This window comes from Calonectris borealis, chromosome 2 (genome assembly GCF_964195595.1).
Source record: "Calonectris borealis chromosome 2, bCalBor7.hap1.2, whole genome shotgun sequence".
NCBI classification, from domain to species: Eukaryota; Metazoa; Chordata; class Aves; order Procellariiformes; family Procellariidae; genus Calonectris; species Calonectris borealis.
This window is the reverse complement of record NC_134313.1, coordinates 6410393-6435124: the sequence shown is the minus strand read 5'-3', so window position 1 is coordinate 6435124 and position 24732 is coordinate 6410393. Positions and strand designations below refer to the sequence as shown.

The window sequence follows — 24732 nt, the reverse complement described above, 5'->3', positions numbered from 1 at the left end:
ATGTGGGATGTAAAGCCACTAGTACTGCTGGCAAATGTCATGCCACAAAGCAGAGCTAAGTGACTGAGACCTTTTTCCCCATCTGCTTTTGTAAAAACCCAATAACACAGAAGAATCGTGTTGAAAGAGCATTAAAGTGGCTAAGCAGTTGATGTATATATTTCTAAGTTGCCTGTACATACATAAGGACTACCTACATATGCAGATAAATTCAGGCCAAATTCTGCCACACTCAGTCTTATATATGACCTTTTTTCCCTGCATGGGTAGTTCAGCAGACTTAGATGGATGTATTCCTAGGGCAAGGTTCCAGTCAATGTTAGACAGAGTGACAAAATCTGGCCTTATTTATTAAAGGTTAATAAAAGATAGTATCTGGAAAGTATTTGTGCTGTATACGCAAATTAAAGTCATTAGATACGTTTATAATCACATTTTTTGCTAACTGAACCTTCATGAAGCATTCTGTCTAGAATTTGCAATGCAGCTAGTGGTAGAAATCAGATCTGCTGTGTTTGAATGGCTCCCTAATGAGATAGAAAACCCATCAAACAGCAAATGTAATTTTTAAGGAAATCGTTTGCTCTAAGAGGTCAATATAACTTGAAGGAACTGCTGTTCCATGGCAAAGTGTGCAGCGTAGGTAGGAGAACGGTTTGTGTCTTTTCTATGCAAAGTAAAGGAATACAGTTAATTAGCTGCTTCTTTTGCCTTTTTTTTTTTTCTTTTTTTCTCCATGACGTAGCAACTCCTTGGCACAGCTGAACAAATTAATCCTAGCATCAGTCAATAAGTTTGATGTACAGTGCTCATAGAGCCATTCATGTTGGACAGGACCTTATCAGGTTTCAAGTCCAACCTCCCACTCAAAGCACCATCAACAGTGAATTCAGACCAAGTTGTTCAGGGTTTATCCAATTTGGTGTTGAAAACCTCCAACAATAAGGTTACGTCTCATCCCAGATGCAAATGGTAACTTGCCTCCTAAGCCAATAGAATCACAGGAAAAGAAAAAGTCTTTTCCTTTTGCATTTTTTTAATTAACTAAAGCAGTGTGATTTTGTCCTTTTGACTCTTAACAGATCTCAAGCAGCTGCCTACAAAGGTGAGAAGCCCAGAGCAGATGTGTTGGCCCTCACAGCCAAGAGACTGCATGGACATTTACAGGAAAGCACTGTAGACTCTCTCTACTTGGTGATCATACATGCAGATGCAGTTGGTCAACCCAAACTACCACCCACTGACCAGCTCCAGAGTCACCAAGCAGGGGAGAGGGGCTTCAGGAATATGTGATCCAGTGAAGCCCAGCACTGCCATACATCAGACAGCCCGGCACAGAGCTGACCCTTTACTGGAAATAAAGCTAGAGAGTTTTACCAGTTTGCAGTGGAAATCTTTGAGTATCCACCAACTTTACCCATTCCTCCCCAAGAAGAAAACTACACAGAAGCAACCTAGACTCTAGAGACAGGTTTAATGTCTCCTGGGGAGCCACCACTGAACCCCTCCAGGCTAAAGAATGGAAAGGGCTCCTACTTCTTCCCCTTTCACTGATTCCCCATTAACCCTGGCTAGCTGCTTTGTATGCCTCACTAAGCAGAAAAAACTGCCAGGTTAAGGGTAAGTCCAGCAACTGTTTGAACCTCAAAAAAGGCACAAGAAGAGATTGTATTGCCTATGTCAAACCTCTCACGTTCACGAAGTAAGCTGCATAACCTACAGGAGTGAACAGTGGAAGAGAGCAGGAAGCAGAAAAGCATCGACGCTGCTGTGCTTGCATAGTGCCAAAGTAGCTGTTACGGGCAGGGATGGGAAAGCAAGCAACAGCTTGCACCCTTAACTCGCAGCCAGATGCCAAAACCCCCGCTGAGGATGCAGCTAACTGGAACGGAGTCCTGTTGCCAGAGCAATTTACTTCACTAAGCAACTTTTTTTTGGTTTGTTTGTTTGATTTTTTTAAAAAAACTACCCAGCTGCATGAACTGCACCGCAGAACAATCACCTTTTCTTTTCACTTGTCCACCAGATTTTTTTAATCAGGTAAAATCCCAAGCATTGTGCTCAGCATGCTGCTAAGACCTAGAGAAGCGCTGGTGTACCCAAAAGGTGTCTCTTCCCTCCCCTCAACCCTTCCAATTAGGTCAGTTGGGTTAGCAAAAGAGCTCGCCTCTCTCTCCAGCACAGCCATGGAAAGTTGCAATTAGAGAATGACAAAATTGGCCAAAGAAGAAATCACAGGGGCCTGAAATAACGTTATTTAAGAGGAGTTCTTGCTGGGGAGGTTCAGCTCCAGCAATTAAACTCAAAAAGAAGGCAGCAGATTTTCCTGAGTACTTTTCCCTTTTCAGGCTCACGAGCATGCTGTCCTTTTCTTATCCACTGAAAAACCAGCCGCCTATGTTTAGTTTCATCCTCTGTGCTGCACAGCCAGTGGCCTTTAATCGAACATTTCCACCAAAGTTAGCAAGAGAATAAATACGTTCATTAGCTCATCGTTGACAAAATATTTGTCAAAAGAGCCTAGATTTGGCAAGCTGCCATCTGATCTACAGCAACCAGAGAACTTTTCTTGCAATATGGTTGTGAAGTGCAATCGGTCACACGGAAGCAGACACCGCCGAGCGAGAGAGGACAGGCAGGTGCTGCAAGCACTGAAGTCGTATACTGACACGGACTGTGAGTATACAGAGGTTACGTAGTGCAGAGGTAGCTACATATTTCTACAAATGCCATTTTTTGCTTTTCAGTAGTTATTCTACGATTATTTACTTGAATTACAGCAATGCCTCATTCGTTCCCTGCTTGGATCACTCTGCTGGACACTGTATGAATAAATATTAAATTACAGTCACTGTGCTTCCAAAACTCAGTTTAAATTGTAAGCAATGTGTAAATATAATAAAGAAATAGCAGAAGCAGAGAACACAGGCCAGTGAAATAGCTGCCAAGCAGACACGGTCTGCAAGTGCGCTGGGCTGAAGGATCCAGCCACCACAGTGGGAAAACGGGTAGGCTTTGGCGGCTGGCGTCAAGCCCCGGGGAAGAAAAGCTTATGGCATTCCTTGCACCAAGGCCAAATCTGGTTGTGGCACTGAGAGGGATAAAAATAATACTATATACCCACAGGTTGGCTGCCTTCCCAGCTTCAACACGATGAGATTCTGGTGGTGACATGTAAATACACCTCTCTGGTTTTGCCATGCATTTCTATTGCCACCCACCTACTTTATAGATATCTGAACTTTGAAGGCAGTCCCTTTCTAGAGAAACATCTGGACCAGAATAGGAAGGTAACAAGGACCAGGCCCTCCAGGAAACTGGGAAGAAACAGCAAAGGCAGAAGAGACTGTTGTTAAGGAGGGCAATATATATACAGTATAGTTTCTAAGGCAGTTTCCCTTAGGCTCAGCCTACACTTTCTGGAGTAGTTTTATGCTGTAGGTGGGGTGACCTGTTGCTTCCTTGGTCAATAGTTTTGTGGACAAAAACTTGAATGTGTAGGTGGTTGTACCTGTGAAGAAGTGCATTAAGGACATGGAGGTGCTGGAGCGTGTCCAGAGGAGGGCAACGAAGCTGGTGAAGGGCCTGGAGCACAAGCCTTATGAGGAGCAGCTGAGGGAACTGGGGTTGTTTAGTCTGGAGAAGAGGAGGCTGAGGGGAGACCTCATCGCGCTCTACAACTACCTGAAAGGAGGTTGTAGCGAGGTGGGTGTTGGTCTCTTCTCCCAAGTAACAAGCGATAGGACGAGAGGAAATGGCCTCAAGTTGCGCCAAGGGAGGTTTAGATTGGACATTAGGAGAAATTTCTTTACTGAAAGAGTGATCAGGCCTTGGAACAGGCTGCCCAGGGAAGTGGTGGAGTCCCCATCCCTGGAAGTATTTAAAAGACGTGTAGATGAGGCCCTTAGGGACATGGTGTAGTGGGCATGGTGGTGTTGGGTTGACGGTTGGACACGATGATCTTAGAGGTCTTTTCCAACCTGTATGATTCTATGATTCTATGATTCTATGATTAACAAATATGGCAGCTTGGCTTAGGAAATTCCTAAAATACTGAATACTGCAAGCTCCGAGGATGTAGCACTAGACAAATCACTCTGAAAACTCCATCTTTCATTCCTCAAAGAATTTATATAAATACTGCAAGCAAATTAGGAAGGTTTTCTGAGCCATACTAAACTGAAAAGTTTAGTCAGCATTCAGTAAAAAGGATAGAATTTTGAATTTGCTTATATTTACTTTTTAATGGAAGTGTTCAGAGCTACAATGGATACAGAGCAAGGCCTAACCACTAATTCTGTCCTTCCTGGGGGGTCTCAAAGCAGGGCTTATATGGGCACATGGTTTCTCCAGACCCAACGAACAAAAGGAAATGCCACATTGTGAGGAAATTCAGAGCACAGGCAACTGTCAGCTGCTGCAGACAGAGTACTAGGGTGACAAAGAATAAAGATACACCCCTTGGCTTCAAGCATATCATCCATTAAAAATACAGAGGTACGCTGGGGAAGTAGAGACACACCCACATAGGTTCCTTTATTAGCTGGTGTACATGAGCAGAGTTATCCGATTTCTGCATCTGAGCAAGGATGTTTTCCTGGTACACCAGCGTCACATGGATTTACCAGATCATACCAGCTCTAGGTTAGTGATCCCACCATGGTCATGAAGGTTGTTTGGTTTTTTTTTAAACCTTCCATTACATGCTCACCATATGCACATATATCTTAATTTGTTGCATATCATCCAATGATTCACCTCACTTGGGTTATATTGAGCCTCACTACCCCCCAGAATCACCTGAACATTATGTACATGGTCTGGGACCAAATTGTATCTACATCCCATGTAGATCCTCAGATGGCTCAATGGAGATAACTATGAAATTAAAAAGCAGATAACCTAATTGCTAGAGATATGTTTCCTCAAATTGGGAATACTAATACAGGGATTTTGCCACATCCAGCTTCATAGCAGAACTTCTCTGAAAAGAAAGAGACCTAAAATGGAGGAGGAAGGGATCTGCAGGTATATGGAAAGGTACAGAGATAGAACAATTCAGTATTACCGGATCCTAGAGAGACATCAAAAGCACACAAAGGAATAATCCCTCAGTGATGTTTTTAAGCAATCTACTCAAGTTTAACTGCTTTTCTTTCCTCCACTTGCAGCTCCTCAAGCAGCTGCCAAGTTTACAAATATTTCTTCCAACTTGAGAACAGCTGTGGCCTATAATCACATATTTTATTTCAAACTCTGGGTTGTGGCCTACGTTAATGGAAATGAGAGCAAACTAAACAAGAAAATAATGGGAAAAAATCAGTCCAAAACACATGGTTAGATTCTCATTTGCCTGTCAAATTCAAGTAAATCACTGGTCTTTTCCTTCATCTTACAGAGCAGATGACAGAAGATAGATCATTCTAAGGTCAATGCTATACATTTTCTTTATTTTCTCTTCCAAACTGGTCTACATCTAACACAAAAGTACCGCTTTTCTAATCCTAAAATGAAATAAAAGAATTCTAACCCTGTCACAAATGTTAATAAAAGTGTCATTGGGAGACCTTCAAAAATCTGCCAAGCAGAACCCCATGAATCACACACTCAGCATATTGACAGCTGCGCAAACTGGGGGATCTATATCCAAGGTAGGAGACAAAATAGCAAGGGCTGAAGAGAAACAGAACAAAATGGACAGGATGAAATGGAAACAGGAGCAAAAATGAACTGTGCAGTGTTACCATTTCACCATTAGCACACCCCTCCCTCCTTTGTTAATTAACTTCACAGCATCCCTGTGAAATGAGAAGGAAGTTATAGCAACTGTAATACAGCTTTCATCTCACGAGGGTGACGAGTCAGAGGTACAACTGAGCAGAAGACATATGGAAGGTCACAGAGTCTGGGACAAAGATAGAAACTCACTCCAGATTTCCTGTGTCCTTGGTCAGTGCCCTAACGATAAGTTTATTCTTTCTCTCTCCTGGCTCTTTGGCCTGCATTTAACTTGGTAAGCTGATGTTCAAAAGAACTGCTGATCTATGGTTACGCACTAAACTGTTTTCACTGTTTGGTGAGAAAAGTGAAGAAGGAGGACAGAAGAGATGTCACAAGTTGAGTGTGGTCTTCAGGTTCAAATGTAACACTTCCAAGAGACCGCATGGTCTGGAAGGATGTAATATCTTTTTTTCTAGGTTTTTCCATTCAGGAGCTACCAACTTGAGGAGGGTGAAATGAAAGATTTCACAACTTTGCCTCCAGCAGCCATACAAAATATATATTTTCTTGACAAGTATTGTAAATTTTGGGTTTGTCTTTTTTTAGTGTGGCGAGGCAAAAACGAAGGTTTCATTAAAAGCCAGGGATGATCTGCAGATCAACTGAGAGGCAGAGTTGCAGTGGATATATGTCACCCAACTCCATTTTCAAAATCTGCTGACCAGACAGGCAGCACAAATGATTGCCATTCTCCAATGCACAGATGCAGGATTCTATTAGCTTAATGATGCTAAAACCCTATTAATATCTTGGCAAATTTGACACCGAAACTGGCATTATCTTCTTCTTCCACAAGAAATAAGACATTCATCTCAACTTGGAATTCACTTAGTGAAGAAATGAAGAAAATCATCTCTGCTGGGTCTCTGTATTATATTCTGATTTAATAAACAGAAAGGTCATGTGGACATGATACACAGGGGTCAGTAGAAGTCATAGGTTTGGCTAGTCTATCAGGAAACCCAACCCAGTATGCAGACAGCTGGTTAAATGATAGTTAGGGGCGTTTTTCGTGCTGCAAACATCAAAGATTTTATTTAATGCATTGCATAGAAGTCCCCAAAAGTACTTCCCCAGGAGAAATTCAGGAGATCTTGTCTTTCAAGGGTCTCTGAACCCTTGAACCCTATCACGAACTCCATGGACCCTACCATGAGACCAGAAGGGTCCTTCTGACCCTTCATCATATGGTCCTAGTCATTGTTCTTCTGGGGAGAGTAAGTGCGTGCATCATTTTTCAGGGATACCAACAGATATCTTTCTCTGAAGAAACCTGATACTCCACCTTTGCATCAAAATAGATAAAACAACAGCTGTGTAGCAGTTAATTTGACACATGGTCACCCATAAACTTGGCACTGCAGGAGAGAAGATGCACCAGAGCTTACTGATGTGATACACAGCTATACCCTAATCAAGGTAATTTTCCAGAATATCCTGGAAATGTCCTAAAGACTTCAAAGCTGTCATTGGCACCCAAGATCCTTCATATTAGTTGCATCCCCACCACGGCACTCCTTCACTCATTACATAAGTAATTGCTGAAAGACTGGGGTGGTCAGACACCTTTGACAACTATTGAACTGCTGGTTCATCTATAATCAAGACTGCCCCAGCTGGAGTACTTATTTGAAGAAAGCATCTACCTCTGCAACGGGGAGCTGTTGTGTTTGAAATACTTTTGTTCAAAAGCTAGAAGAGTTGCTCAATCAATTGCTGAAATGTTCAAATGAAGAAACAGTCAAATGGTTTGGTTTGTAGACTTATTTACGATTGAACATACTGAATAGGAGGCAGAAGATAACTGGAATCTGTTGGTACCACAATCCTGCTACACAGAGGAATAACTTGAGAAATAAACTGGACTACAGTGGGTTGGAATCCCAGAAGCAGGACCAGTAGTTCCTGAAATTCCAGTTTTTCTTGTTTGCATGGTTGGGAAAAGAGGGTCCTCAATTAAAGATACATTTGCCAGACACTTTGAAATGTGAAAAACATAACAGCTCTGCTCCAAAAACTTCCTTGTCTCAAAGTACAAGCTGATGTTCCTTGCTGGCATCTGCCACTGCTCAGGACCAGACAAACAGCTTGCCAAGTGCTAGAGGGGAAGTGTTCATTGAAGTAGAAAAATAACCCAGTCATGTATCATGGCATTGATTAATTTATGTGCTTACATCTATAAATAGCACACAGAAAATAGTTCTGGTCTTGTGGATGATTTGCTACGTACTGGTTTATATTTTGCCTTGCGAGAAAAATCTGTTAATTCCTTTTGCTCTGCTTCTGGGAAGTTCCTGATGCTTCAAATCTCCACACACCCCTCAAAAATTTCAGTAGCTCTGAGAAGAGCACATTAGGGCAGCAGAGTACTGTATCAGAGCCCTCCAAACTCCAGTGCCAATGTGCTCTTAAACATCTGCTGCTACTGATATTCCATATTCACCCCTTAGAATTTATTCCAGTGCCTCACTGAAATACGTAGAAAGCTTTTCCTCAAGATTAATCACATCATCTAGTCCATGATTTCTCCCCTCCTTGCAGAGCCCATTCCTTTCGATCTCTCCCTGCTGGTTAAATTTGCAAAATCACTGATCATTCTTCTCATTGCTCTCTGCAATGAGCAACATCTCTCCACGTCTCTCTTTAAATGTCATGCCCAAACTGGAGACAGCATTCTGCCTTAAGTCTTGTCACCACCTACTTATAACTTGCAGTGATACGCCTCTATTGACTGCCAAATATACCTGAGGCTGCTCAGTCAAGTCTTTGCCAAAATTATAAACTGTTTTGGTCCAACCAGACATATTTGTTTATAAAGTGATGCTACTTCCTATGTCTTTTTAATCTTAGGCTGCATTACAAAGGTCATGATCGTTCTCCCCATTTTACTTGAACACAAGAAGGGGAAAAACTAAGGCCAAGATCCCCTATGGAGCCAATGATATACAGCCTGAAATACAAACTGAGTCTCCAGAGACCCAAACCCACTCACAACACCAAATGTATCAGATTCTCTTGAAATGACAACTACTAATGGTCTATGCACAGTTTCACCAGGAACATAAACATTTGCCATGAAAAATCCCACATTTTCCTCATCTGGCAATTGCTACTATGTGCATGTTCATTACCCAGCAGGGTCTGAGACACAAATCACCATCTTTCTATCAAAGCCAGAGACAACAGGCCTTGTGGACTTTGGGAGACATAAAATCTCTAGGTAGTGCTTAAGAAAAAGGGTGAGAGACCCAAAAGGGGAAATTAAAGATGCCCAGGGTTGTACTTGGGCAAGTACAGCATGAAACACGGTGCTGCCATGGTCTCACCTGACCTCACCTGCACCTTCAGGGAGCCCATGAACAAGGCACCTGCACCTTCTCAGCCATGAACAAGGAAACTCAGCCTGGCAACAGCTTTGATCAGTGGAAAGGGGAAAATCTGGCTGTTTAACTAGATAGATGTGAAAACGTGTAGCAGGGAGAGGGGCAGGGAACACTTAAGATGCCTTTGATATACTGGTGAGAGCAACTTGCTTCGTGGAATGCTTCAGCTCTCTGTGATTCATTAGGCTATGAGATCCACTTCAGAGTGTATGCTCCAGACTGTTAGGAAAGCTTTTATATTTTCCACCTAACAGGCAGCTAATCCATACCTATCCACTGCAATATCACTCTCAGGAGCATCCCGCATTCGAACAACAGTTATCAATGACAGAATCAAGGCAATCTGTTTCCCCCCCCCCAGCTTTTCTATCAGAAGAAGCACAAAGTTGGCAAATCTTTCTCACATGCTTCCTCTCCACACTGCCAGTGGATCTTGGCAGAGAAATCCTCTAAAGAAACAAGCTCTGGAGACTTTGCAAACTTCTGGTTGCCAGTAGATGTCATTATATACCAGCAATGTACCTGCCAGCCAGAGGCCAATGCTGAAAAGAAAGAAATGTTTTCTAAGTTTATGTAAGGAAAAAACCCCAAGTTACCAGTATTCTTGCACTGCTGAGAATTAAGCTGTCACGATGCACAATTAGTATGTGATCTGGCTTCGAGTTGTTTATTACAATCTGCAGCTGTTATTCTGGGTCACAGAAAACCACAAAATTTATCTAAAACCCTCTAATTATTGTTAAGAAAAAGAACTCCATCAAACCATGGTTATTTAGCTGTGCAGAATGTACTTTAACTACAGTTAGGAGGACTCAAAAATACTCAACATGCAGACTGAAATTGCCTACATACACAAGAGGATTCAGAATATACTCGGAGTAGTAAGGCAGATACTAACATTAATACACCTCATCTTTTAATCAGAAGATTCAGAAAAGAAATCACAGATACGAATGACTCCAGTGAGCTGCATGACAGCCTTATAATGGAGATGGGGTGTTGTTATACAAGTGCTGGACTGAGAGGTTAAGTGCTGAGTGACCTTAACCAGATGAAGTCAGTAGCTAAGAATGGTTCCCGAGACAGATGATTCCCAGCACAAAAAATAATAAGAAAAAAACCTGCAGATATTGCACTTTCACTTCTCACTACCAGGTCAGTTTGAGCTACACTCGCATTATTTTTTATTCTGCAATAAGGTAAGAAGATCCGAGCGGTAAGAACCAAGCCCCGAGGCGGCAATATTTCCACAGCCATTGTCTCCAAGGAATACAAATTACTCGGCAGTTGGGGTTTTGTTTTGTTTTCAAATTTCAAACTCAATAGTATCTCTAAACTTGGAGATGTTTTCCCGTCTCATTACTGTCAAGATGTGCTCACTGAAAGAGCACTGCCCGCCGACCTGGTGCTGATGTGCAAAGGCTCCTGCTGCCTGCTGCTTCCCTAGGCTCTCGGAGACACCCATCAGCTCACCAGCCCTGGGTAAACTGGGTGGTATTTAAGAGTTTTGGGACTTGGTGACAATGTCTGAACACCACAGCAGCCCAAACAAGGCCTGTAACCTCGCTGGAGCACCTTCCCTGCACCGGGCTCAAGGTTTCAACAGTGAAAAGGACACACACATAATCTCTTGGAGCAATAATTAGTTTTATTTGGAAGTTGCAGGGATAAGGACTAGTTCTTGGTTCGTGCAAGCTCAGGCTCCATATCGTGTAAGTGCTCAGAGAGCACATCCTGCTTCTAGAAGTTCAGATGGTAGCTCCCCCTCCTTGGTGTTGAAGCTGTTGTTAAGCTCTCACCTTTGGCCCTGGCTTGAACTACACTGCAGCAGCCTGGCAATGCACCCTGCTAATCCTGACCCTGACTTGCAGAATCACTTTCCTGGCTTGGACTTAGACTTGCTTCATCAGCTGTGGACCAGTCTGGTGATCTGGACTCTCGGCTGAACCTGGCTACCATCACTGACCCATCCTGCTCCTTTGCTGGGGTGCTATGGGATAAGCCCTGGCTGGTGAGGTCCCTGCCCTGCCAGTCATGGTATTGCTCCCAGCTCCATCTCCCTTAGGGCACAGCTGGTCCTTGCTGCAGCCTGACACTCAGGGACATGACTCTCAAACATTATTATAGCTCTGTGTGTCTAAAATACCACTTCCAGCCTGAGCTTTACCTGCAACAAAGTCACACACAGAGCCCTTCTGGTCCCAAAATGCATCCCTTAAAAATAGCCAAGCAAAAGCTCTCCTTTGCCATCAAACCAGCATGCAATATCAGACTCCAGCTATGTCTGCGGCACCTCTTGCAGGAAGAACTGTATTCATTTTCTTGTGCCCCAAGTTACTGGATGCTAGCCAGCCCCGACCCAGAGGCACAGTGCTTGTGCTAATTTGGTAAGCTGGGCTGACAGCACAGCACTGGGGTAAAAAGGTTACATGGCTTTCAGGTCAGACCTTTCTTATATTTGGCTGCCTCGGGGCAAAGACAGAAAGCCTGGGTCTCCTGCAGCCTAGCCCAGAGCCTGAACTATCTGCCTGCTTTTCTTTTCTATGCTTGGTCTTGCAGTCACTGCATCTCTAATAAGCCAAGCCACTTCAGAGGTTTTATTCTTGTTAGAAACCCTATAATAATCCTTCTGCGTTTTTATCAGAGCGAGTCATTACCATGAAAAAAAAAACATTGTTAGGAGAATATAGACTTAATCTACTGAAGTTGTTTCTTATATCCATTGCTGCATATGTTATTATTAGTATGAAGGGAAACAGATAAAACACAAGGGAAAGCTCGGATACTCTTGGAAACATATCAGTGAGGGAAGTGCCAATGTAAACCATAATGAAACCTTCATCCACCACCTCTGCAGAAGGTGGGTGCTCCTGGTTAGAGTTTTCTCCTCTGACAGATTGGTTTCCTGTGGAAAATCACAGTAGCGATCACTTGACCCAATTGTTTCAAGACACCTTTCTTGTGTTTCCTACTCTTCTTCAACAGCTATAGACAGTGTTGGCCCAAGCCCTGAGTTGACTATGGAAACTTCTGTCCCCTTCTGGGCAATGAGGGTGTTAGGAATATTCAAGAGTTGTACAAAAGTCTAAGAATATTTACCAGCAGTCAGGCCAGAGGTCTAGCTAGCTCCCATCGCATCTGCAGCAATGGCCTTATGGGAGACTTCTCCAGCCTACTGTCCTGCTATCACCAATCGCAGTTTGCAGAGACTCACTGATATCCTGAAGCAGAGATAATGTCTTTGTACTGACTATATGTTTACAGATGTCTCTCTTTAATTAACTCATACACACTTTTTTAAACTCAGAAAATTTTAACCTCCAGAGCAGACTGCAAAGAGGCGCTCCAATACCTACTGTATGAAAAGCAACTTCATTTTGTTCATTTTAAACTTGCCATCAGCTAGTTTCATTTGCTTCCCCTTAGCTTTTACAACAGAAGAAACAGTGAAAAAAATTTTCCTATTGATATCTCCACACCACTCAAAGTTTGACAGATTTTCATCATATCATCTCCAAAGTCATTGCTTTTCCAAGCACCTTCCCATCCGCAGAGCCTTCTCACTGCCGTTGGCCTATAGGATGCTAGAAGGGTGGCTCAGCACCATTGCATAATACTCTGTGCTTTGCAAGACAAGGGCATAAGTTTTTGAAAGTCTCTAAGTTAAATTTTATATGGAGGCATTAGAAGGGCAGGCTGGCTCATGATGTGGATGGCTGTGCCCCAGGAATGCAGACCTCATACTCTACAGAACCTCCCTTGTCAAACATGATTTCCCTGACTTTGATCAAGAGTCACTGAAACCCCATCTTGCTTGAATCATCCTCAAAAATGCTTTTCAGCTGTTCCTTCTGCCCTCACTCTTCTCCTGCACCTACTCCTCTTGGATCAACAGAGGTTTGAAGATTTGAGTTATAACCCTTGCAGGACCAGGCCATCTGGTCTAGCAAATGTCCATTTGAATAACCTGTGGAATAAAGCCGAAACATTGCCTTTCATGGTGATCCTGTTATAGAATTGGATATTTGCCCATGTATAATAATCAGTTCAATAACATAAGTGTGTACAAAACAAGTGAATGAACACACAGTAAAGGGGCACATATTTATGGGCAGAAATATAACAGACTATATCTAATGCCACAGGGATTAAACACTCCAAGGGCTGAAAGATGACAGTCAACAGTGGAAATTTAAGAACCAGTACAGAGCAGTGGCAGCTGAATGACACCTAAGCAGGAAATCCACTTGAGAGCAGTTTACATGAGCACCTCTGGATGCATTACGTTATTTCCTTTTTTTATATCTATGCACAATTACTTGATATGCACGTGCATGTTTCTGCACATAAAAAGCATCCGCTACCAGGCTGAGGTATTTAGGCCTGGCAGAACACGCTGGGCTGTTGCTTGAGCTATCACAGTGAATTTCCTGGTTATCAAAGTCACACAAGACCTCCTGTCGATATGAATTAGGTTTTTAGCTACAGCTGTTATCATCTTTTGGTTTATCACTAATGATGTGCTTGGCATGTTATGTATTCTAATACAAACATCATTTTGGCTTTAACTTAGTGATATAACTGAGGTAATGGCCTGGAGAAGCAAGGCCAGTGCCTCTGCTGTCCTCCTGGAAAAGCGCAGGATTTGCCCTCTAACAAATGCCTCAGACCTCACATAATTGCCCTACACGCAATACTTGGCAAAAGCATGATCTGGCAGGTGTTTGGCACTAGCACAGCTGAGGAGCAATACTATAATAAGGGGATGATTTTAATCTTGTCATCTCAGTCTTTTCAAAGGTGAGATAACTTTATTCTATCAACACGTAGGATGTGAGCCTTGTGCTTATAAAGGAGCCCACAGCACATGCACAGAAATGATTGCACAGACTGCAGCTGTTTGAAGTCCAGCATCTCTGATCCAGTTTCCTAGCACTGGCCTATACTCATAAAAATCAAGAAAACATAAAGCTGTCACAGCCAGAGTGAAAAACAAGAATTCACACTCATGCAGCCATTGCAGCGCAGCAGGCAAACAGAAAGGAGCCACGTGAATCCTCTTCTTCCAACTGAGGAAGGGTTCCTACCTGGGAAGGGTTTCATTTCATAGGCTCTTCTCCTTTTTTCAGGAGTATAGATGGCAACTAGCATTGCAGGCACTTGCATCCCGGCTCCCCGTGGTTCTTCCCTCTCATGGGCACTTCTTCTGACACCAAGACGCAGACACGGTACTGCGCTCCTACATGCAATACTGATCCACCGTAGGCACACTGCCTGCATGGCTGGTCCCCCCACTTACAGTCCTGCCCCTTTCTGCTGCTGAAGGCTCACCTTTGCACCTAAGGCTGACCTCGAAGATGATCTTTTGTGTTCGGGAAAAATTATACACACAAACACATTCCCAAGGCAAGCAGCTCCAGTGCCGGCACGATCGGCAGCGGAGCACTCTAGTGCAGTGCACAGGGGGGTTCCTGAACTGGGGGAACCTGAGAGGAGTGAAGAGACCCGCCAGGAGCCCGCAGCTCGCGCCACAGCAGCTGAGGAGACCTGGGTGAGGCCAGGAGCAATGGTGGCCAAGCCCCCACACGTGTAAAGGAAACCCCTGGGGAGCGCAAGTTTGTGCTGAAGGGCGTGCAGGAAGGGCGCTGAAGCTCTGCCGGCTCGACCAGGGAGCAACGGCATCCACCCGGCAGAAGGCCGAGTCCTCCCTAAGCTCCGCACCCACCACGACTGACGCAGCTTCCCAGGCAGGGCTCCGGCGGGAGCACGCAGCCACCCAGGTGCCGGGCTGCCGGCTGTGCCTGCTCTTAGGCCAGGACCGGCCGGCGGCAGTGAGCACACCTGAGGGAGGTGGCCCAGGCAGAGGAGCTCCTCCGCTGGGTGACAGAGCTCCGGGAGGAGGCGAGTAGGTTGGGGAGCATCAGGGAGTCTGAGAGGGGGAGAGACCACGGGAACCGCACCCTGCCTGCCCTGGGACAGGCCCACAGGCAGACAAGGACACACGACACAGAGGACTCCTTGTCCTCTCTCCCCCCAGCAGAACGCGGTGACTTGAGGGATAGGGACAATGGTGACAAGTTCCTGCCCAGCACAGCAGGCACATCTCTTCCGTGACCACCCCCCCTTCCCAGGTGCCCTTGGTAATAGGTACGAGGCTCTGCAAGTGGAACCGAACAATGACAAGGACGATGGTTCACCTAGGTTGGAGGTGTCACCAAGGTTAAGTCGGCCTACGCCCTGCGTCAGAACCACTTCCATAAAGAAAAAAAGACAGGGCACTGTCATAGGAGACTTTCTTCTGAGGGGAACAGAAGGCCTAATATGCCGACTGGACCCACTTCTTAGGGAAGTCTGCTGCCTCCCTGGGTTAAAGATGTGAAGAGAAAACTTCACTACGGCCCTCGGATTATTATCCGTTACTGCTTTTTCATGTAGACAGTGATGAAGTTGCAATAAGAAGTCCGAGGGCAATCAAGACTTCAGGTCCTTGGGACGACTGGTTAAGGGATCAGGAGCACAAGTAGTGTTCCCCTCTATCCTTCCAGTTGCAGGGAATGATGAGGAAAGAAACAGAAAGACCCAGCAGATCAATACCTGGCTCCGAGACTGGTGTCACCGGCAGAATTTTGGTTTTTTTCATCACAGGTCAGTCTGCATGACACCAGGCCTGCTGGCGACAGACGGGGTACGCCTGCCTCAAAGGGGGAAAAGGATCTTTGCGCAGGAGTTAGCAGGGCTCATTGAACGATCTTTAAACTAGATTTGAAGGGGGGAAAGGGATAAAACCAGGCTTGCCAAAGCCTGGGGGCGGCATGCCGATGTTTGAGGGACGGTGTCCTAGCGAGGTCCTTCAGTCTGCTCCACAATGTGCTGAGTACACTGGAGCACATTTGAAATGTCTTTATACTAATGTGTGCAGCATGAGGAATAAACAAGAGGAGCTAGAAGCTTTGGCCCAGTCCCAGAGCTATGACATCATTAGCATAAGCAAAACCTGGTGGGATGAGTCCTGTGACTGGGGTGCCATGATGGACGGTTCTAGGCTCTTCAGGAGGGATAGGCAGAGCAGGCGGGGGGGGGGGTGGCACTGTATGTAAGGAAGGGGTTGGATTCTAAGGCGCTTACAGTTGGCAATGACATGGTTGAGATCGACTGGGTAAGGATGAAGGGGAAAGCAAATAAAGGGGATTTTGTGGGAGTCCACTATCGACCACCCAGCCAGGACAACGACACTGATGAATTATTCTACAAGGAATTAAGGGGTATCTCTAGATCAACTGCCCTTGTCCTTATGGGTGATTTTAACTTCCCAGACATCAACTGGAAATATCATACAGCAGACACAAACAGGTCCAGGAAATTTCTGAAGCATGTTGAAGATAACTTCTTGCTGCAGGTACTAAGGAAGCCGACTAGGAAAGGTGCCCTCCTAGATTTGTTGTTTGTAAACAGAGAGGGACTCGTGGGTGAAGTGGTGATTGGTGACTCTCTTGGTCACAGTGACCATGAAGTAGTTGAGTTTCAAATCATTGGTGACAGGACAAAAACTGCCAGCAAAACTTTCACCCTGGATATGGGGAGCACAGACTTCAGGGTGCCGAAGAAGCTAGTTAATAGGGTCTGCTGGGAAACTGCTTTTGAAGGTATTGGGGTCCATGAATGCTGGTCATTTTTTAAGAGCCATCTCTTAAGAGCACAGAAGCAGGCAATTCCAAAGTGTCGGAAGTCAAGCAAGTGGGGCACAAGACTGGCTTGGCTGAGCAGGGATCTTCTTCTAGAACTTAGGTGAAAAAGGAAACACAGGAGGACTACAGAGATGCTGTTCGCCACTGTAGGGAGAAAATTGTGTGGCCAAAGCTCAATTAGAGTTAACAAGCTGGCCAGCACTGTGAAGGACAACAAAAAGGGTTTTTTAAAATATGTTAATAGCAAAAGGAAGATCAGAGATAACATTGGTCCACTGCTTGATGAGGTCAGTCACCTCACAAATAAGGACATAGACAAAGCAGAGGCTTCGTCTCTGTCTTCAACACAAATGATGGGCCTTGGGATCCCCAGAGCCCCATATTGGAAGACCGTGACTGGGGGGATGATAAACTCCCAGCTGGCTCTGAACTTGTTCGAGACCTGCTGCTCCAGCTGAATGAACATAAGTCTATGGGGCCCCGATGGGATTCATCCAATGGTACTGAAAGAGCTGGCTGATGTTATCGCGAGACCTCTCTCCATTATTTTTCAACAGGAATCGGGAGAGGTCCAGCTGGCAAATGTACCAATTTTCAAGAAGGGAAAGAAGGAAGACCCTGGTAATTACAGGCCTGTCAGTCTCATTTCAGTGCCTGGTAAAGTTATGGAGAAGGTTATTCTGGGAGTTATTGAAAAACACTTGAGAGACAAGACAGTCATTGGCCATAGCCAGCACGGGTTCACGAAGGGAAAGTTCTGCTTAACCAACTTAATTTCCTTTTTTAACCTAGTTGACCAAGGGAAGCCAGTAGATGTGGTTGGTTTGGGATTTTAGCAAAGCCTTTGATACTCTCCCTCACAGTACTCTTCTGGACAAAGAGTCCAGCACACAGCTAGACAAATCCATAATACATTGGGTGACCAATTAGCTAATGAGTCAGGCTCAAAGAGTTATAGTAAATGGAGTTACATCAGGCTGGCGTCCAGTCACCAGTGGGGTTCCCTAGGGCTCAATTTTAGAACCAGTGCTCTTTAATGTCTTTATAAATGATCTGGACACAGGAATCAAACGTACATTAAGTAAGTTTGCTGATGACACTAAACTAGGAGGAGCTGTGGACTCCCTTGAGGGTAGAGAGGCCTTACAGAGAGATCTGGATAGACTAGAGAGCTGGGCAATCACCAATTGTTTGAAATTCAACAAAAGCGAGTGCAGGATTCTCCACCTAAGATGGGGTAATCCTGCTTATACGTACAAATTGGGGGACGAGAGGCTGGAGAACAGCCCCACGGAAAGACATCTGGGGTTTGGGTTGATGGAAAGTTAAATATGAGTCAATAACACTGTGTCCTGGCAGCCAAAAGGGCCAACCATGTCCTGGGGTGCATCAAGCACAGCATAGCTAGGTGGTTGAGGGAGGTGATTGTCCCACTCTACACTGCACTGGTGCGGCCCCACCTCAAGTACTGTGTGCAGTTTTGGATGCTTCAATATGAGAAGGACATCAAACTATTAGAGTGTGTCCAGAGGAGGGCGACCAAGATGGTGAAAAGTCTCGAGGACAAGACTTAGGAGGAGCGGCTGAGGTCACTTGGTTTGTTCAGCTTGGAGAAGAGAAGGCTGAGGGTGACCTCATTGCAGTCTACAACTTCCTCAAGCGGGGCAGCAGAGGGGGAGGTGCTGATCTCCTCTCTCTGGTGACCAGCAATAGGACACGAGGAAATGGGATGAAGCTGCATCAGGGGAAGTTCAGATTGGACATTAGGAAAAGGTTCTTCACTGAGAGGGTGGTCGGTCATGGAACCGGCTCCCCAGGGAAGTGGTCACGGCACCAAGACTGTCAGAGCTCAAGGAACATCTGGACAACGCTCTTAGTCATATGGTTTAATTTTAGGCAGTCCTGCGAGGAGCAGGGAGATGGACTCGATGATCCTTATGGGTCCCTTCCAACTTGAGATGTTCTATGATTCTATATCCCCAGGCTCTCTTTTCAATCAAGCCAGCAATGTACAGCTGATATATCTTTGCTCTCCTTCAACAGCAGCACTGACACTCAGCAATTGGGCAGACATGGGGCACAAACACACCAAGTACCAAATACAATTCCTCCACAGATGAGGACAAGCTACCTCAGCTGGCATGAGTACCAAATAAACAAAACAAGCTGGCCATAAACTCAGGGATCTCCATGCCTACGCATTCATTTGGGCCAGTCAATGTTGTTTGGCTATCCCAATCAAAGAAGTTCTGCACATATTGTGGGGTCTTTTTGTTTTTTCCCCTCCAATACAGACTTGCAGACCTATTTTTCTAGGCATGACGATAATACAGATGGAATGATGTTTTCCAACACTTTTCTGCAGAGATCAAAACATAAGAAAACAAGAATTTGCTTCAACTGCAGCACAACTCATATTGTAAACATCATGTTTCCCATCAGACTGCTGACTCTCACCACCTGCCAAACACGAGTTGGTTTCCAAAGGCTGAATCCTGAGTCTCAAAGGCTAAATAATGGCTGTCAGTGGGAGGACTGCAGCAAGATGGATGCAGAAATGTGTGGTTTATAGCCCCCATGTCTCTAGCCTGGCTCGATAATATTTCCTGCCATGAGCAACCCTCATTTAGATTGTAATTTCATATGATGCATTACCACTATATACAATCAATATATATCATAATCATAGAAAGAACAAATGAGAAGATGCAATGACCATAAATGCCATGTTCTCGCTAGTGCAGCATTCTTCCTTTCAGACCACAATCCAATATTATTTTAAATTCCCTGAGCAATCAGGTAGCCACAGACCCCCTGGAAAACAGAGCTCTACAGATTCTTAATCCCGTTTTCAGTATGAACCATGACTTCTTCCTTAATACATCCATCTATCTCCTAGACTCTCCTGTCAATCTTTTTCCATTGTTCCCCACCACTTGAAATTTCATTTTGGTGATAAGGAAAACACCCACAACCAGGTGTCATATGGAGCTACAAGAGAAAGAACTACTTCTCTGCAGGCTAGGTCTGCAGCCTCATTTTTTTTGTGGGGAATGGGAAGTTTGCAGCCAGAATTGCCTGGAAACCAAAATTTTTTTTCATGCAAATTAGTGCAGTCATGCTACTTGTTTCCCATTGTTGATCACCATTGAACATATTTTCCAAGACAGATAACCTAGCAATTTTCAGTGTTTATTCTGTATCCTCAGTTTTAACCTCTGAGTCTTAATACTCTATCCTGCCTAATATTTGTGGTTAGAAAATACTCCAGCTTCTGTCCTTCAGGTTATTAATGAAAATATTCAGTTAAAAGAAACAGTGTGGCAGTCTCCTCATGACCCAAATTTAATCCTGATGAAAAATTCAATAAACTTAAAATTATATTTTCCCTTTGTTTTTCATCCTTCCAGCCAGTTGCATTGCTGCATTATCCTTCACAAACTCACTGCTGCTTACACAAAGCAAAGATTATGATTTCAATTTGATAGCATTTTACATGGCCAATGCAGAAAGGAAACTCAAAGAACATGAAGGGGAAAAGCAATGAACACTCAAAAGCTTTTCTGCAGAAGGAGGCATAAGACAATATAGAAGTTCCCCACAAAGATCCAACTGTATCACATCTCTTGCATCCTGTGCACTCCAGAAGCAACCTCCGAGCTACGGAAGGCAAAAGCAAGCAATTCTCATTTAATTAGTCCAATGAAGAATTAGATCTTACCTTTTCTCCTTTTTCTCCTCTGCCATAGGCTCTGCCCTAGAAATGAAAGAAGAGGGGGAAAGGAACATTTGATAGCAAGGATGTCAAATGACACTATAAATATATATTTCATGTTTTCCTTGTTATATATCTGAGATATATCTATCTATCCATATATATCACATCTATCTCTCTCTCTCTATATATATATATACACACACAAGTCACAGGAAGCTACTATACACAAGTCACAGGAAGCTACTATAGCAAAAGTAATTTTCTTTGGGCATAATTCCTTGATAATAATTCAGTGACAAATTAAAACAGAAAACCTATCCCCAACTCTCCTACTGCAGCCAGGAAAAAAATCTTATTTTCTATTCAGGGCAGAGCCTGATACTACATTTCCAAAATCAAAGATGCCAAGAACCCTTATTAGAATGAATTTTACAGAGTGTTAAAGATTTTCTAGCCTAAAAACTCAGTCTGGCATTTGCATTAATTGCAGCTGGGGAAAGCTGTATCTTGGTCATCTAAATGTAAAAGAGTTGAGAGAGATTTGCATCTTCTTGTGTTCAGTTGCCTCATACTGTCCCCATTGGATATGCAGCTGTGCTATAATCAAGTACACACAAGTTACATATTTTAATTAGAAGGCCAATACTAAATCAGTTATCAGCTGTATTCAGGGATGAACCCACCCATTTCTCCCCCTCCAAGAAATGTCGTTGGGTGCCAGAAAGATCAACTTTCCCCTGGGGTAAAGGCCCAGCGGAGGGAACATATTCAACAGGGCACATTGACATTGTGAGCAAATTCTCACCATAAAAGAGAAAACAACTACTTGTATTTCCATCTCCTTAAGTAAAATCATTCTGGTATTTCTTACTTACTGACTCTCCTTTTTCTCCTCTGAGTCCAGGAAACCCTTGGCTGCCACTTTCTCCCTTGAAAAAGAAAGGGTGTTAATACCATAGAGTTAATTCATTCCTCTCTTGACAGGCATAGAAATAACAGATGAGATTTCCTCTGACACCTCGATGTTGGACTCATTTGTGAAGTGTGCATTAGTGTTTGTACTTTGTGGTCAGCTTTCCATTGCTTTGATTTTTTGGGAAGCAATGCAACAAGGGTTTGATTGAGATTGTGGACACTTCTGATCCCACCAGGCTCTGCTGCCAAGATTTCAGCTCCTGCCATAAGGACTGGGTATACGTCATTGCATTTATACTGACTTGAATGTCCAAGTTCTCAGACTGATTTTATATTCTATTTTTCATATGAAAATACTACTAGAAGCCTTCAGGGTGCACTGGCAAGGCAGAGAGCTTTCTCTTGTGAGGTAATAGAAAACAAGGATTTTTGAAGTAAGTCAGGAAAGACTTGGAAGGGTGGATTGCGTAAGACCTAGAGGGTGCACACCTAAAATATGGAAAAAATAAACCCGTAAACATTGTCAAGATTTTAGAGTTATTTTTAAAAAAATTCAAACCCCATTGTTTTCATTCACGCTAAATTTTCATGATCAGCTAACTCCTCCCTTCCCTCGCAGAAGCGTGCAACACACAGAGTCGTTCTCCTTGCTTGCTCCAGTGGAAGAGAGGGAAGGGAAGACAGGAAAAAGACAGTTGAAAACATACAAATTATGATAGGTAGAGGAATGAAAACTGGAGAAGCAAATACACAGGGAAGAAAAGAGAAAAATGGTCAATCAAAAACCAAAAAAAACTTTTTCTTCACTTGTCTCCTAAAAAGGACAGGGATGAAAGGGATAAAGAATCAAAGAAGATGCATCATTTCATAAATATTCATCAGATACAGAACTAAAAGTGGTGCCAAAAACAGCAAGTGCAGAAAAAACACCTGCAAATCATTTTCACATACTGCTCCGCAGTCTCAAAATTGGAAGAAGGACCAGCTGAGGATATACCCATTACTAAGAATAGTTTAAGGTTATGTGCAGTGCTGCCAGCAGATCCTTCGATTCCTCTAGCACCAGGAGCTGCTGGAGAGCAGAGGGCTCTGCCGACACACCTGTACCTAGCTCCTGCCTGATTCTCACCCAAAAGGTATATACCAGAAATATGCTGTGCTGAGCTCTCTATCCATCACTAACAAATACAATGTCCTCACCTATCGTCTTTTGCTTGTAGGGAGTTTTAGGCACTTTGGACTTCAGTGTAGACATGGCAATAGACAGAAAAAGTCTCAGACATAGAGCAGGACCCTCCAGTACCACGGCAGCAATAAGTCCAATGACCCTTGTACTCCCCAAATCTCCCCACATGGACCACAGTAGGATTTAATTTTGTGGCTCTATTCAATTTGTCCTGATCTATGCCCCAAAAAACGTGCTTAGCTACACCAGACACTGAAACATTTGTCAGGATCATGCCTGCTTTTCCTCGGATGAAGACAGGCTTTTGAAAGCACAGGAAATACAAAAGTTTATTTCTTTAACATTTGTCATTTTTTTGCCGAAAGAAAGAAACCTCACAGAGCAAGCAGCATATATGCAAAAACAATGTCATAGTCAATTCAAGTAGGCTGTGGCAAAATTCGTAAAAGTTTTTATGCAACCGTCTCTTTTAAGTCACTTAAAGTACATCAAAACTTCTTTCTAATTTGGAGGAAAAAATACATCCTGCTAGAGCATGTCTAATACACTGGTCTTCAAAATCTTCCCAAAGGCAGGTAACCAATATCATTTCTGTGATGTGGACAAAACCAGATCTCACAGAGAAGTGATTTTCTCTAAATTCGGATCGATAGCAGTGCTGGAAGAGAGCAGAAGCCTGTTGACCATCAACCCAGTGCCCCAACCAGCCAGGCTGGCTGCCTGCAAACAACACAGCACGCGGAGCGAGCACGGAAGGAAAATAAAGTAGACTGGGCTGTCGTTAGCATCTAAAATTTATCAATAGGACCAAGTTTCGGGCACGTTAACCAATTCTTTGAAAGCTATTTCCTGCCTCACTCTTCCCCAATAATGTTCTTGACTGTGTCTCCTTCCAAAACGTGCACTCTGTGTCTCCATGCATTACCTTCAGTTTGGCAGCGTGAATGATTGAGACAGAGGTGTTCATCTCTGAGGGATTTTTTCACTTTTTCTAATAACTGCAAGCGCTCCTGTTTTGCCCTGCCTTTGGAGACTTAAATTAGAGAGGAATAGAAACTCATTGTCTTCCTACACTGGTTATACACTTCGTGTATTTCCACTGGTCAGATGGTACCATAAGAAAAGCCTGTCCAAACCTCCTCCCCTAAAAGAAGGAATATGCTATAGGAGCTCAGGTTAGCAGAACCTGAACACCAATCTCTCCATCTTCAACTCAGAGTCGACAGCCACATTCACTTTACCTAACAGACCCTCAAACTGACCTTTTTTTTAAAGAAAACAGAATGAACCACATAGCCATTATTCCTTCTTTGGATAAAGCGTGAAAAAGCCACCAGCTACTACTGGTCTAGGGAAAACAAAACAAACACAAATCCAAAAACTGTCTTAGCTTAGAGAAGGAGCTTCACAGTCCTCCTGCCTTTGTCAACTTCTCCAAAGATCCCTGTTTTGAGGGAAAGGTGTGTGGGAGTGTTTTGTTTTTTTAACACTGACCTCTCTCCCTATTAGTATCACCTGGTGGGACTCATTTCTCAGGTGACTCCTACCAGATGTGTGCTCTTTTTCTGATACAGCTGAACCAGATGTTCTTCTGAGCTCTTATATGGCCATATAGTCTCTCACAGGGCATTTCTCACTATCAGCCCGTAAAATATTTTTGGACAATGCTCAAGTACCTGCAGCCTACTTAAATATCCCTTGGCCCCACTTATTTAGGGGTAGATTTCAGCTTTGCAATTCATCCCAAGTAAGAGATGCTCAGTAGTAATGATGTCTATAGAGAAAATGATGAATTTTGACTCAGAGTCCTGATGTCACTCTGTTTTCACCTTTTTCTGATAATTTGCTTCCTTATTCATTTGTTTACTCCCACCTCTCTGCTTAGTCAATGAATGCTTGGCCTTTTCTTATGCTATACTTGCTTGTTAGCCTGTTCTCATCAAACCTAAGAGTATAGTAGAGATCTTACAATTTTTTTTTTTTTTTTAGTGTTTCTTGAAGCCCCAGCTCTTGGATTCAAGTAACAAATGGAAATCTTTGATATTCGTTACCTTAAAAAAGCTT

General features: G+C 43.7%; 1 protein-coding gene across 1 annotated transcript in view; it reads right to left on the bottom strand.

Annotated features, from left to right (window-relative positions):
• Positions 1-24732, bottom strand: part of COL22A1 (collagen type XXII alpha 1 chain) — a 213554-nt gene that overhangs the window by 111877 nt on the left and 76945 nt on the right. The window contains exons 10-11 of the mRNA XM_075141117.1: positions 21443-21496; positions 20571-20606 (exon numbers count right to left, since the gene is read on the bottom strand). Of these exons, the coding sequence (XP_074997218.1) occupies positions 20571-20606; positions 21443-21496 (90 nt within the window). The remainder of the gene's footprint in view (positions 1-20570; positions 20607-21442; positions 21497-24732) is intronic.